Raw genomic sequence first — 13,860 nt, forward strand, 5'->3', positions numbered from 1 at the left:
CATACACACAGCGTAGCATGGCGCCCAGCTCCTGATTCATGCGCTCACACTGGCCATTGGTTTGGGGGTGGAATCCCGAGGTTAAGGCGACCCGGGCCCCCAGGACGGTGGCGAACTCCTTCCAAACCTTGGACACGAACTGGGGGCCGCGATCCGAGAGGATCTCAGTTGGTATGCCATGGAGCCGAAACACATGCTTGACCAGGAGCTGGGCGGTCACGACTGAGGAAGGAAGGATCTTTAAAGGAACCAGGTGACAGGCCTTGGAGAACCTGTCTACAATAGTCAGTACAGTAGTAAAACCATGGGTGGAAGGTAGTCCACAAACAAAGTCTATTGCTATGTGTGACCACGGGCGAGACGGAACAGGCAGACAACACAATAATCCAGCTGGTGGTCGATTGGTACCTTTCTGTTGGGCACAAACGTGGCACGCTGACACATACTCCTTGACGTCCTTATAGATGGCAGGCCACCAGAAAGAGCGCTTGATTAGTGCCAAGGTTCATCCCACCCCGGGGTGTATGGAGAACTTCCCAGAGTGAGCCCAGTGTACGACTTTTCCTTGCAGACTCTGAGGAACAAACAGTTTATTGGATGGTCCCTTACCTGGGCCGGGATCGACCTTGAGAGCCTCCAGAACCTGGTCCCTGATTGCCCAGGTGACCCCTGCCACTATGCAGGAAGGAGGCAAAATGGTTTCAGGTGTGGATTCATCCTCTGAGGAATACTGGTGGGAGAGAGTGTCGGGCTTAGTGTTCTTAAATCCTGGGCGATAAGACAATACAAAATTTAAACGAGAGAAGAACAAGGACCAACGGTATTGCAGAGGGTTAAGACTCTTAGCTTCCTTGAGGTAAGTCAGATTCTTGTGATCTGTCCAAATCACAAACGGATGTTCAGCCCCCTCCAACCAGTGCCTCCACTCCTCAAGAGCCAGTTTAATGGCCAGTAATTCCCGGTCTCCCACATCATACCTGCTTTCGGTAGGTGTTAAGCGCTGGGAGAAAAAGGCAAGGGATGGAGCTTGTGATCTGCAGGGGATACCTGTGAGAGGACCGCTCCCACCCCAGTGTCCGAGGCGTCCACCTCCAAGGTGAACTGCTGTGTAGTGTCAGGCCTGCAGAGTTCCGGGGCCTCAGAGAACCTCTTCTTGAGTGCCCGGAAGGCTGCCTCGGCCTCTGCAGACCAAACAAAAGGTTTAGAAGTGGAGGTGAGAGACGTTAGTGGAGCAACGGTTTGACTATAGTTTCTAATGAACCATCTATAAAAGTTGGCAAAGCCCAGAAATCGCTGCAGCTGTTTTCTGGTGGTAGGAATGGGCCACTCTGTCACAGCTTGCACCTTGTCTGGGTCTGCCTTCAATCGCCCGCTCTCCAACACAAAACCTAGAAATTTTACAACAGGTACATGAAATTCACACTTTTTTGCTTTAACAAACAGTCTGTTCTCCAAAAGCCGTTGTAAAACAGCTCAAACATGTCTCTGGTGCTGAGTGATGGACCTGGAAAAAATCAAAATGTCATCCAGATAGACAGTCACAAAGTCATTCAAATAATCACCCAGAACAGAATTCACCAGCCTCTGGAACACCGCTGGAGCATTGGTGAGACCAAAAGGCATCACCAGGTATTCGAAGTGCCCCAAAGGTGTTTTGAAAGCTGTCTTCCACTCATCCCCTTGGTGTATCCTAACCAAGTGATAGGCATTACGGAGATCCAACTGTGTGAAGATGGTGGCGTCTTGGACTGGTTCGAAAGTGGAAGACAGTAGGGGTAGGGGGTACTTGTCCTTGACAGTTATCTGATTCAGACCCCGGTAGTCAATGCAAGGGCGGAGAGACCCATCCTTCTTGGCGACGAAAAAGAAACCCGCCCCCAGGGGTGAGGTAGATGGTCTAATGATCCCGTTTGCCAAAGCCTCAGTTATGTAGGTCTGCATGCTGTCACGTTCAGGTTTTGAGAGGCTGTAAAGACGACTGGATGGCAACGGAGCTCCCGGTAACAGGTCTATGCCACAATCAAAAGGGCGATGGGGAGGTAGCGTGGCAGCCCGGTCCCCGCTGAACACCTGTTGAAGGTCGTGATAAACAGGGGGTACCTGGGAAAGATCAGGGGGCTCAGTAGGTGCCAAGCTGGAGTCCTTAGACACGGTAGGTGCTGAGTTGAGGCATGTGAGATGACACTCCGGACTCCAGGATTCAACTCTGCTGGCTCGCCATTCTAGAAGCGGGTTGTGTTTATTGAGCCAAGAATGTCCAAGCACCACAGGGTTCTGCGGGGATGGGAAAACAAACAGTGAGAGTGTCTCTTTGTGGTTACCTGAAACCTTGAGCTGGAGTGGCAGGGTCCTGTGGGTGATGGTAGACAGTACTCTCCCGTCCAGTGAGGTAACCAACACTGTTCGGGGAGAAGTTCAGTGGAGATACCCCATTCACAGACCAGTTGGGAATCCACCAGAGACTGCTCGCAACCCGAATCTATTAGGGCAGTAGTCAGGTGGCGTTGATTATTCCAAGTTACAGTACACTTGATGAGGAACCGGGAGGTTTTATTTCCAGTGTTACTACCCACCAGGACTCCCAGTTCTACTGGTGGGCTCGACCTTTTAGCAATGCTGGGCATGTCTGAACGAAATGTCCTGGAAGTCCACAGTACAGACAGAGGCCCTTGCTGATGCGCTGTTGTTATTGCTCTGGGGTTAGATGGGCTCTTCCCAACTGCATAGGCTCCTCCGATGATTCCGCGGGAGAAGGTCTAGAGGTAGGATGGTGAGGTGTAGGAGACGGTGGAAACTCCACCGCTGACGTCCTCTGAAGCTCACAATATCTCTTATCAATTGAGATGGATAGAGGGATTAATCCATCCAGGATGGATGGTTCGGGACACACAGCCAGCTGATTCTTTATTCTGTCACTCAGGGCCTCAATAAAAGCTGCCTTTAAGGCATCGTCATTCCACGACGTCATGGCCGCCAAAGTCCTGAACTCCAGAGATAACTCTGCCACCGTTCTCCTCCCCTGAGATAGATGCAAGATCTTCTTCCTTATGTCAGCTGTGGTCTCAGAACTGCAGAAAGTCTGTTTAAAATCCTCCAAAAAGTCAGCATAGGGACCAGACAAAAATTCAGCGTTTCTGCTCTTTGCTTCTGCCCACCTAAGAGCCTTTCCCCTCAAAAGTCCAACATTAAACAAGATCCTAGAAGAGTCAGTCATAAAAGCATGTGGGGAGCGCTCGAACGCCAGGCGGCACTGTAGTAAAAACCCATAACAATCCTCGAGCTCACCCGAGAATGTAGGACATGGCAGAGGTGGAGCTGGACGGAAGTGGGTGACTTCCGTAGGTCCGATCGTCTCCGGTCAGGGCGGACTCACTGTTCGTAACGTAGGTTCCGGGCTTGAAGTGGAAGTAGCGACTGGAGCTGATGCTGGGGCCGGCGCTGGAGCTGGAGCTGGAAAACGCTTGTGAAGCTGTTGGACCATAGCCTCCAAATGCTGGTAACGCTGGTTTGCGATCGTCAGCTGCTCCATGAGCACGGGAAGAGTCTGTTCCTGCTGGGATACCCTGTTAGCCAGATCAGCGAGTGCTGATTCCGTTGGGTTAACGTTATGGCCGGATGATTCTGTCATGACTCGAGGGAGGTGTTTACCCAAGACATGCAGAATCAACACGACTTCAATGGGTGAGTAAAAGAAAAGTTCTTTTATTTTTAAAACAGGAACAAAAGGCGCACTGGAAAGTCCAGTGAGGATGTGCCGTTCGGTTTTAGTCCATGTAATAGTCCAATATGTGCGGGAAAGGTGGGTGGCCAAGGTGAGTGCTGGTGGAGCTTCAGCGGGCTGAGGCGGGTGAGGCAGCGGAGATGAACAGGCAGGAGTTGTAGAGGAGGATGGGACGTGGTTCAGGAAAACCGGGGTTTGAGCGGCGAGAGAATTGTGCAGAGTGATGTTTCCTGAACAGAGTAACAAACAGGGTTCAGAGGAGAATCCAAAAGCTTAATCCAGAAAAAACAGTTCAAGGTTCAGAGCCAAAAAATCCAATATCAAATTCAAACGAGCGAAACGAGCAAGCAAAGTCAAGAGGCTGGGGCTACCTCACAGGTGCAATCATCCGGCGTAGTGTGGTGTCTCCATCCTCCCTTTATACCCGACCTCCAGATTGGAGATTCAGCGCACCCGCAGCTCCCTCCGCTCCTCACCTGTGGAAGATTGCCTCAGAGATGGTTAGTGTGGAGAGAGTGCTCACCTCAGCTCAGGGACATGACAGATACACTGTAGTGTAAAGCGCTTTGGAGTCCATGCTCTGAGAGGTGCTATACAAGCGCGGGTCATTTATCATTTATAATAAGACGGAGAACAAAAGACTTATTTGAAAAGTGAAAATAAGCCCAAATGCTGATGTAGACAGGATTATGTACATCAATAACAATATATATATGTGTGTGTATATATATATATATTATTTAGTAAATTTATCAGCAATTTTACACCAAGTGTTAAGGGAAAAGGGTTACATACCATTCATGTGAAGATGAATCCACCGGACACGTTAGCGCCGCCATCATCTGCTAAAATATCCAGGACCTATTTAGTGGTGAAAAGCTTCTTGTTTTCTCCAGCCATTGTAAAAATAAGATGTCGAAAAAGCGGATAATTATCTAAAAGCTCCTCTCTTCAATAAACACTAGCGAGACAGAGTCAGCACTGCATGTAAACACTTCCTCGTGTGTCCTGCGCTCGTGAGTAAAATGTGACTATTACGCGCACATGGCAAAGACGTGTTACGCGCCAGGATATCATTGTCGATGTCACCAGACGTGTATTTCTGACTGAGTGAGGCATCACACTTACAATCTCTGCCGAGAGTCGCACATGCGCAATAGCTTCTCTGCTGTGCGTCATCTTACAGAAATGGCAGCGTCCAACACAGCAGCTACGTGTACCAAAACATCTAAAGTTTGGGTGTATTCTAGCCTGGATTCGGCGAATAAAAGAGGGCCTGCATTATTTGCAAAGCAGTCTTTAGGCAGCACCTCGAAGATGCATGAACACTTATAGAGAAAGCACGTCGGACAGTTGAACGAAACAGAGCTGACTCACCTCGGTAAGATTTAAATAACACGAAAGCCAATACGTTTTGTTTTGGATGTTCACTGTACATTTTTTAAAACGTATTCTCGCTTTTAAAAAAGAGATGTAATGTTATGCCCGACTGTGCCTGACAAAAGTATTTCAATTTTATTTATGCATTTATTTCTATACTGACAGAGCACTGTGCCTAATTGGTGTTACATAGGGTATTTCCTCCTCCAGCTTCACTGGCTGCCAGTCAACTTCAGGGTTCATTTCAAGATCCTGGTTCTGGTCTATAGGGCCTTACATGGACAAGCACCATCTTACACTGGTGATCTTCTTAGTCCCTACACCCCCAGCAGGTCCCTGAGCTCCAGTGATCAAAGCCTACTGGTTGTGCAGCACCAGGCTAAAGGTCAAAGGTGACAGATCATCTGCTGCTGTGGCCCCCAGACTCTGGACCTCTCTCCCCCTGAGCCTGAGATCAGTGGACTCAGTGGTCTCCTTTAAAAAGCAGCTGAAGACTCACTTGTTCAAGCTGGTTTTTGTATGACCTTCTTCACCTCTCTCTCTTTATTCTGCTCTCCCCACCTATTCCACCTTCCTCAGGATCCACTGGTTTCCCTCTTTCCTGTTCACTCTCTCTCTTTCTTTACATTGTTTTATCACAATTGTCTATTTTTGCTCATTTTAAATATATTTTTAACCATTTTCTAAATTATTTTTTATATTTTTACATTTTTTGTTTTTGTGAAGCGCCTCGTGATTTTTATCTTGAGAGGCGCTATAGAAATGATGTTTTCTTCTTCTATTTTTTATTTACTTTTAGTATGAATTGGCCTATCAGCAGCAAAGTTCAATAAAACGTGCATTTTCCATTGAAGTACCATCTTTCTTGTGTTTATTATCATTTTTCACATAATTAAAGCAATCTCATGCTAAATTTAAGAAATTTTTAATAATTATCCGATTAGTCAACTAATTGTTTCAGTAGTCGGCAACTAACGACTATTAAAATAGTCATTAGTTGCAGCCCTAATTTTGAGTGGCTGGCTTTCTGGATAGGATCGTATTTTATTGTCGCTATAGAGCTCCGGGAGTTGACTTCACTTCTCCCGGCATGCAACAGTTCAAATCAAAACGGCGCCATATTGGCAGGCAGAAACCGGCAGCTGGACTATTTGTTATTGTCAGAAACCTTAAACGGGAAATATGGTAGATTCCTGTTGTGCCCCAGGATGCAGAACAGACGCGGACGACATAAGGACTGAGCCATCTACAGGATTCCCCAAGATCCGGAGCGCAGCAAACGTTGGATCATTGTAATAAAACGCGCTAGTGACCGGGCTGAAATGAAGCTGTGGGATCCCGAGAGTAAAGGTTTTCACTTATGCAGCGACCGCTTCATATCAGGTACTTAAACCAACGTTTCCTCAACTGTGTATGGTATTTATTTTAAATGCTTTTATTACGATTCTTAGTGGGCTTCCTAAACTTATTTTGGCGGGGCTTTTTCTGTCTTATTACTCATAGCAACAAGTAAACGTCACGTAAAACGTTGCCTCGTGAGTTCTGCGTGCTGCCGTTTACGTGTTTTATAATCACAGCAATTAACCGGCTAAGCTGCATTTAATTTTTAAGCAATGGTTGATCAATTGTCAGATCACACATTAAAAGCACTTTGGATTGCTATTATCTGTCTCACCGAGACAGCTCTCAGACAGATCCTGAGACGCTCCTGCCTGACATATTTATTTTATTCACGGAAACAAATCAAGCTAGTGATTTCCCTTGGCGTTCAATTTATACATTCAAACAGCACAGCACTCTATTTAAACTACTTACTGTACATGTAAGTCTGTTATTTGTCCATCCATCCATTTTCATCCGCGTATCCGGAGTCGGGTTGCGGGGGCAGAAGTGTTGAGAGGTCCAGACTTCCCTCTCCCCAGCCACTTGGGCCAGCTCCTCCGGGGGAATCCCAAGTGGTTCACCGGCCAGGTTCGGTAAGAAGTCCGCTCCGACAGCTTCTGGTGTTTTTAAAAAGTATCCCAGGGGCACGGTAAGGGTCGGAGATGTTTAGTCTATTTAATTTCTGACCATATAATATGATTTCTTTGGTTTTAAAGTGTGAAATAAACTCTGACGCAGTTAAATCCAAGCCATCCCGTTCAATTTGTTTACATTTGTTGCCTGCCAACATGGCGTCTACTCTCTGAGAGTCACGTGATGTCCGGAGCTCTATTGTGTGTTTATCAGGCTTTGCTTGATATGTGAAGTCAGTCTTTTTTTTACATCCGGTTGATTTAAAGGCTCTGTGTGAATTAGGTGTCGCTGAGGTGGAAAACAATGTTTTTATTGTTTAGACTAGCTTCTTCCCGTTATGTACATGTGTAGTTTGCCTATGTTGGTGAACAGTAAGCATGGATTTGGAATGACTATGAAACCGTAAGTAGTTCCGGACCCGGTACCGTGTCCGTCGGGTTGAAGAGGTTAAAGAAAGTTCTGGATTCTCCCATCAATCTATGTACAAAGTCTTAACTAGGGTCAGGAGAATACCAGAATCTGCCGGTTTGCTGCAGAATCTTGATTTTTGTCTGTCTGTTCAGGAAGGAGCAGTCACCTGGAGTCTGTAGGGGAGGATGATGAGCTGCTTGTTGGGACGACCAGCAAAGTGACAGAGAAGCTTTCAGCTTGTCGACTTAAACACACTCTACCTCAGCAGCTGGACTCTGCTGGAGTGAAACAGGTTAGTAGAGTTGACAACCCTAAAACTGGCTTATTCGAATGAATTGTCTGTGTTTGACTCTAATCTTCATGTTTTAAGGAGAAACTGGCCTTTTGGTGTGTTAGGGTTCGAGAGTGATGGCTGCGGTCATCAATCTAATAAATAAGGGCCAAGGGGATTCTCCACCCTTTAAGTTAAACTACAGACCTGTTTCCAAATGACCTTTTCTCAGAGGGGGTGCAGCATGAACCAAGTGTGTATGTGTGTGTCTGTGTGGGCGGTGGTGGTTGTGTGTGTGTGTGTGTGTGTGTGTGTGTGTGTGGGGGGGGGGGGGTTCTAAAAACTTATGTTTCACAAAAATGGTACAATTCTTCTTTCGAGCCATTGTCTCACCACTGGCATTATTAGAAATAAATATCAAACAAAAATACACATGAAAAGACTAATTTACCACACTCTAACACAACTAGAGCTCCTATTACTGGTGAAGGTTCTCAGTCATCCAGGCCATGGTAATCCAAAAGGGTTTAAATGAAGGCAACTGAACTTCTTTTGTTTCTTTGATATTGTTTTGGAAATAAAAAAGAGCTTCGTCACATACCTTTTCTGTGGTGATGTCAGTGTCGCTGTCCGTGTTGCTGTCATCATCCCGGGTGAAGCTGGGAAAACAAGCAGCGCCGTTTTACTGTGAAAAAAAATCCTCCTGGGCGCTTTCCGTAGCGCTCCTTTAACCATTCCTTCATTAGACTTTCCAGCATCCATCCTTTCTGGTTGACTAAAGCCGCACCTCATTATAAGCCGCATGGTTCAAAGCGTGGGAGAAAGTAGTGGCTTGTAGTCCAGAAAATATGGTATTACTAATCAAAATATGAATGTCTAAATTCAGTTTCAATTTAGTTTATTTATATAGCGCCAAATCATGACTGAGAAGAGTCGTCTCATCCATTTTCAGCCGCTTATCCTGTGTTGAGTTGCGGGGGCAGCAGCCTAAGCCGGGACACCCAGACTTCCCTCTCCCCAGCTACTTGAGCCAGCTCTTCCGGGGAATCCCAAGGCGTTCCCAGGCCAGCCGAGAGACATGGTCCCTCCAGCATGTCCTGGGTCTTCCCTTGGGTCTCCTCCCAGTTGGATGTGCCCAGAAAACCTCACCAGGGAGGCGTCCAGGAGGCATCCTGACCCGATGCCCAAGCCACCTCAATTGGTTCCTCTCAACATGGAGGAGCAGCAGGTCTATTATAAGCCCCTCCCGTATGACCGAGCTTTGCACCCCATCTTTAATGGAGAGCCCAGCCACCCTGCTGAGAAAAACTCATTTTGGCCACTTGTATCCACGATCTCGTTCTTTCGGTCGCTACCCAAAGCTCGTGACCAGAGTTGAGGGTAGGAACGTAGATCGACCGTTAAATTGAGAGCTTTGTCTTCCGACTCAGCTCTCTCTTCACCACGACAGATGGGTACATAGCCCGCATCACTGCAAATGCAGCACTAATCCGCATATCGATATCATGCTCCAGTTTTCCCTCACTCGTGAACAAGACTCCGAGATACTTCAAGTCCTCCACTTGAGGCAGGAACTCGTCCCTGACCTGGAGAAGGCATTCTACATTTTTCCGACTTAAGACCATGGTCTTGGATTTAGCGGAGGTTATTCTCATCCCAGCCACTTCACACTTGGCTGTGAAGCTCCAGCGAAAGCTGGAGATTACTCTCCAATGAAGCCAACAGGACCATATAATCTGCAAAAAGTAGAGACCTGATCCTCAGGCCACCAAAACAGACCCCCTCAACACCTTGGCTGCAGCTAGAAATCATGTCCATAAAAGTGATTAACAGAATTGGTGAAAAAGGGCAGCCTCGGCGGAGTCCAACCCTCACTGGGAACGAGCCCGACTTACTGCCGGCAATGCGGACCAAGCTCTGACACCGGTCATACAGGGACCTAACAGCCCATATCAAAGGGCCTGCTACCCCATACTCCTGGAGTCCCCCCCACAGGGACCCCCGGGGTACGAGGTCAAAAACCTTCTCCAAATCCACAAAACACATGTAGGTTTTTTGGGCAAACTCCCACGCACCCTCCAAGATCCCCTTAAAAGTATAGAGCTGGTCCAGTGTTCCACAGCCAGGACGAAAACCACATTGTTCCTCCTGAATCTGAGGTTCGACAATCCAACAGACCCTCCTCTCTAGAACCCCTGAGGCTCAGAAGTATGATCCCTCTGTAGTTGGAACACACTCTGCAGTCCCCCTTTTTAAATAGGGGGCCACCAACCCAGTTTGCCAATCCAGTGGAACTGCCGCCGATGTCCACGCGATATTGCAGAGCCGCGTCAGCCAACACAGCCCCACAACATTCGGAGCCGTAAGGAACTCGGGTCGATCTCATCCACCCCTGAAGCCTTGCCACTAAGGAGTTTTTTGATCACCTCACTGACCTCTGCCCCAGAGATTGAAGAGTCCAACTCAAAGTACCCAGACTCTGCTTCCTCACTGGAAGACCTGGTGAGATTGAGGAGGTCTTCGAAGTTTTCTGCCCACCGATCCACAATGTCCCGAGTAGAGGTCAGCAGCACACCTCCACCACTGTAAACAGTGTTGGAGAGCACTGCTGTCCCCTCCTGAGACGCCAGATGGTTGACAAGAATCTCTTGGAACATAGCCCACTCTGACTCAATGTTCCCCGCTTCCCTCTGGCCTGCCAGGTCTGGTTCCTCCCCCACCATCGATGCCAACTCACCCGAGTGTCCAAGACATGCGGCTGCAGATCAGATGAAACAACAACAAAGTCAATCATCGAACTGCGGCCAAGAGCACCTTTATGCTTGAACATGGTGTTCATTATGGACAATCCATAACTAGCACAGAAGTCCAGTAACAAAACACAGCTCAGTTCTGATTACGGGGCTGTTCCTGCCAACTACAGCTCTCCAGGTCTCACCGTCATTGCCCACATGAGCGTTAAAGTCCCCCAGCAGAACAAGGGAGTCACTTGAAGGAGCGCTCTCCAGCACCCTCTCCAAGGACTCCAAAAAGAGTGGGTAGTCTGAGCTGCAGTTTGGTGCATAAGCACAAACCACAGTCATGACCCGTCTCCCCACACGAAGGCGGAGGAAGGCTACCCTCTCGTTCACTGGGGTAAACCCCAACATAGATGGGGGGCAACAAGTATGCCCACCCCTGCGCAGCGCCTCTAAGTGGGAGCAACTCCAGAGTGGTAGAAAGCCCAACCCTTTTCGAGTAAACCGGTTCAGGAGCCAGAGCCATGCGTTGAGGTGTGTCCAACTTTATCTAGCCGGAATCTTTCAACCTTAGCCACCAACTCCGGCTCTTTCCCCAACAGAGAGGTGACATTCCATGTACCAAGAGCTAGTTTTTGTAGTCGAAGATCGGATTGCCACCCGACACAGAAAGCACCCAACCCCTTTGGCCCCTCCAATGAGTGGTGAGCTCATTGAAATGGGGACTCATGTCTCCTCTTCGAGCTGTGCCTGGTCAGGCTCCATGGGTAAAACCCTGGTCACCAGGCACTTGCCAGCGTGCCCCACCTCCAGGCCTGGCTCCAGAGGGAGGCCCCGGTGACCCGCGTCCAGGCGAGGGAACACTGTTTCCATTTATATTGTTCATCATAAGGGGTCTATGGGCTGCACGTTTTCTGATCCCTCACCTAGGGCCTGTTTGCCATGGATGACCCTACCAGAGGCATAAAGCCTTAAGCCAGGTTCATGCTTCTCCGTTAGCTCCACAAGGGACAGACACGTACGGATTGACGGAAGCGTTTTGCTCTCATACTTCTCCGTCTCCTGGGTAGTGTTGCAAAGCAATTGCCCGGCAGGACAACAGAGGGCGTAGCGCTGTTCTGTGGTATCCTGTCATGTATCCGGTCCAAGATGTGTTTATATTGTGTTTTTTGTATTTAAGAGACTTTTTAACACGGACATATTTGTCTCTCATCCTCCTCTAACTCTTCATGCGCTCGCCACCTCTAAACCCACATTTCCTGTCATTTCAGTCCACAAATAAAACGCTTGCTGTGCATCTTTTCACTCCTCCAGTCACGGGGGAATTAAACGTTCATATTTTTAGAGTTTTTTCGCGAGGTATCCTTCAAGTTTCTCCGTGTCTGCCGTTTGTTATCCTCAGCTCTTTTTATGTTTTTGAGGGCGCAATGGCGGCACCGTAAACAACAGCGGCGTCCTGACCAATCACAAGCTTGCATTGTCCGTCTCGACTGACGGATGTTTAGAAAAGAGAGCTCACTCCGTCCGTCCTTGCGGAGCTCTCCGGCAGGCACGCAAGGATGTTGCGTGTCTCCGCACTGACGCAGACGGAGAAGCATGAATCAGGCTTTAGACAACTTAGCTCCTAGGATCATTGGGGCACTCAATCCCCTCCACCACAGTAAGGGGGCACCCCATTAAGCCAATCAGTAAAAAGTTACACATAAAATGAACCCGGCAGATTGTATCGAGTCACTGACTAGAGTCAGTCAGTGTATTTCCATGCACATCAGAAAACTGAAATATTGCCTTAAAAAGACTCATGTTTTTTTTTTTTTAAGTGCATGTAAATGTGTTAGCCTGGCTGAAGGCGAACTGGTTCCAATCAAGGTGAAGCACCCAGATAGTGCGGTAGCAATCTCATTATGATCTGCATGTCAACGGGTCAGCTAAACCGGTAAGACGCTCGCATTCCAGACAGCAGAAGTGGTCTTCTGAGTAGACCATCATCACGTGTAACAATAATTGTAATGCATTTTATTTGAGGTGCCTTTCTAGAAACTCAAGGTCACTGTACATTAAAAACTCCTCCACTTGAGGCAGGATCTCCAGTGACACCATAAAACAGGAGCGTACATACCAAATAAGCTGTGCTGTGGCATTGTTTTTTTGCTTTCCTTCAGCCATTGTGCATATCCTGTTTCAATGCTGTCTGCTTCACTCCCACCAGCCTCTGTTTACTGCTTACGTTTCTATAAGCTAATCAGAACAATGCTGACATGAAAAGGGTCATGGCGCCACCTACTGTACTGGAGTGTTACAAACTATTTGAGAGGCCGGTTTTCTAATGCGCATGTAAATTAGGATAAACACTCCCAGCTTATTACAATAAAATTGACCTGGATTGACCTAGATGTCGGTCAGTGCGCATGTAACTAAGTGTCTTTACCGCAATCCTCAAACTAAGCAAGCATGTAGCAACAGCGGAGACGAAAACTCCTTTTAACAGGAAGAAACTTCCAGAGGATCCTGGATCTGTAAAGGCAGCCATCCACCATGACTCACTTGGGATTGAGAAAACAGAGCAGAGGAGACTTACGCTCGCACGCACACACACAACATATCTACCAAGTAGTGTTTCTATGGCTACGCTGTGATTGCTTAGTAGATATTCTATTTAGTAATTCTATTTGTGCATTCATACTGTGTTTTTATTTGTAATCCTTTTTTTTTGTTCTTTTCTTAGACATTTTAGAAAAAGCTATTTATTTACCTTACATGTTTCAGCTAGTAGCTCTAGTCATCCTCAGAGATCGCCGGTGACGGTGGTGTCACTTCCTTTTATCCGCGGGCAGCAGAGGACGGTGTCGCCCTCTCCTGCTCATGTCCTCCTTGCTGATGATACAGTCCCATGCATGATCCAATGTGTATGTTTCATTGTATCTGTTCATGCACAGGACCATGGCAGGTTAGATATTGGTCTATAATTCATTAGATCATCAGGATTCAGAGAAGGTTTCTTAAGTAGAGGTTTAATCAAAGCAACCTTCAAATCCTGTGGTACATATCCATTTACTAAGGCTTGATTGATCATATCTAAAATGGGGTGTATTTACCAAAGGAAATGCATTTTTAAATAATTTGGTTGGGATTGAATCCAAAATGCAAGTTGAAGGTTAACCTCGGGTTTCCACGGGAGCCGTCAGCAGCATGTTACTGCAGCAGCACGTCTTGCTCGCGTAAGCTGCTGCTTGGCCCTTCCCACGAGACGCGAAGCAGCAGGGGAGCAGCTGTCACCGACCGAGCACGAAGTCACACGAGTGACTTCGTCAGTAAACACAACA

The 13,860-nt window shown here is 47.5% G+C and overlaps 1 protein-coding gene across 5 annotated transcripts in view; it reads left to right on the top strand.

The window, feature by feature from the left end:
• pdzd2 (PDZ domain containing 2) overlaps window positions 1-13,860 on the top strand; it is a 369,757-nt gene that overhangs the window by 261,796 nt on the left and 94,101 nt on the right. For all 5 annotated transcript variants that reach the window (XM_070546319.1, XM_070546322.1, XM_070546324.1 and 2 more), the window contains one exon: window positions 7,681-7,820. In XM_070546319.1, coding sequence (XP_070402420.1) covers window positions 7,681-7,820 — 140 coding nt within the window. The remainder of the gene's footprint in view (window positions 1-7,680; window positions 7,821-13,860) is intronic.

Source organism: Nothobranchius furzeri, chromosome 17, assembly GCF_043380555.1.
Source record: "Nothobranchius furzeri strain GRZ-AD chromosome 17, NfurGRZ-RIMD1, whole genome shotgun sequence".
Taxonomy (NCBI): Eukaryota; Metazoa; Chordata; class Actinopteri; order Cyprinodontiformes; family Nothobranchiidae; genus Nothobranchius; species Nothobranchius furzeri.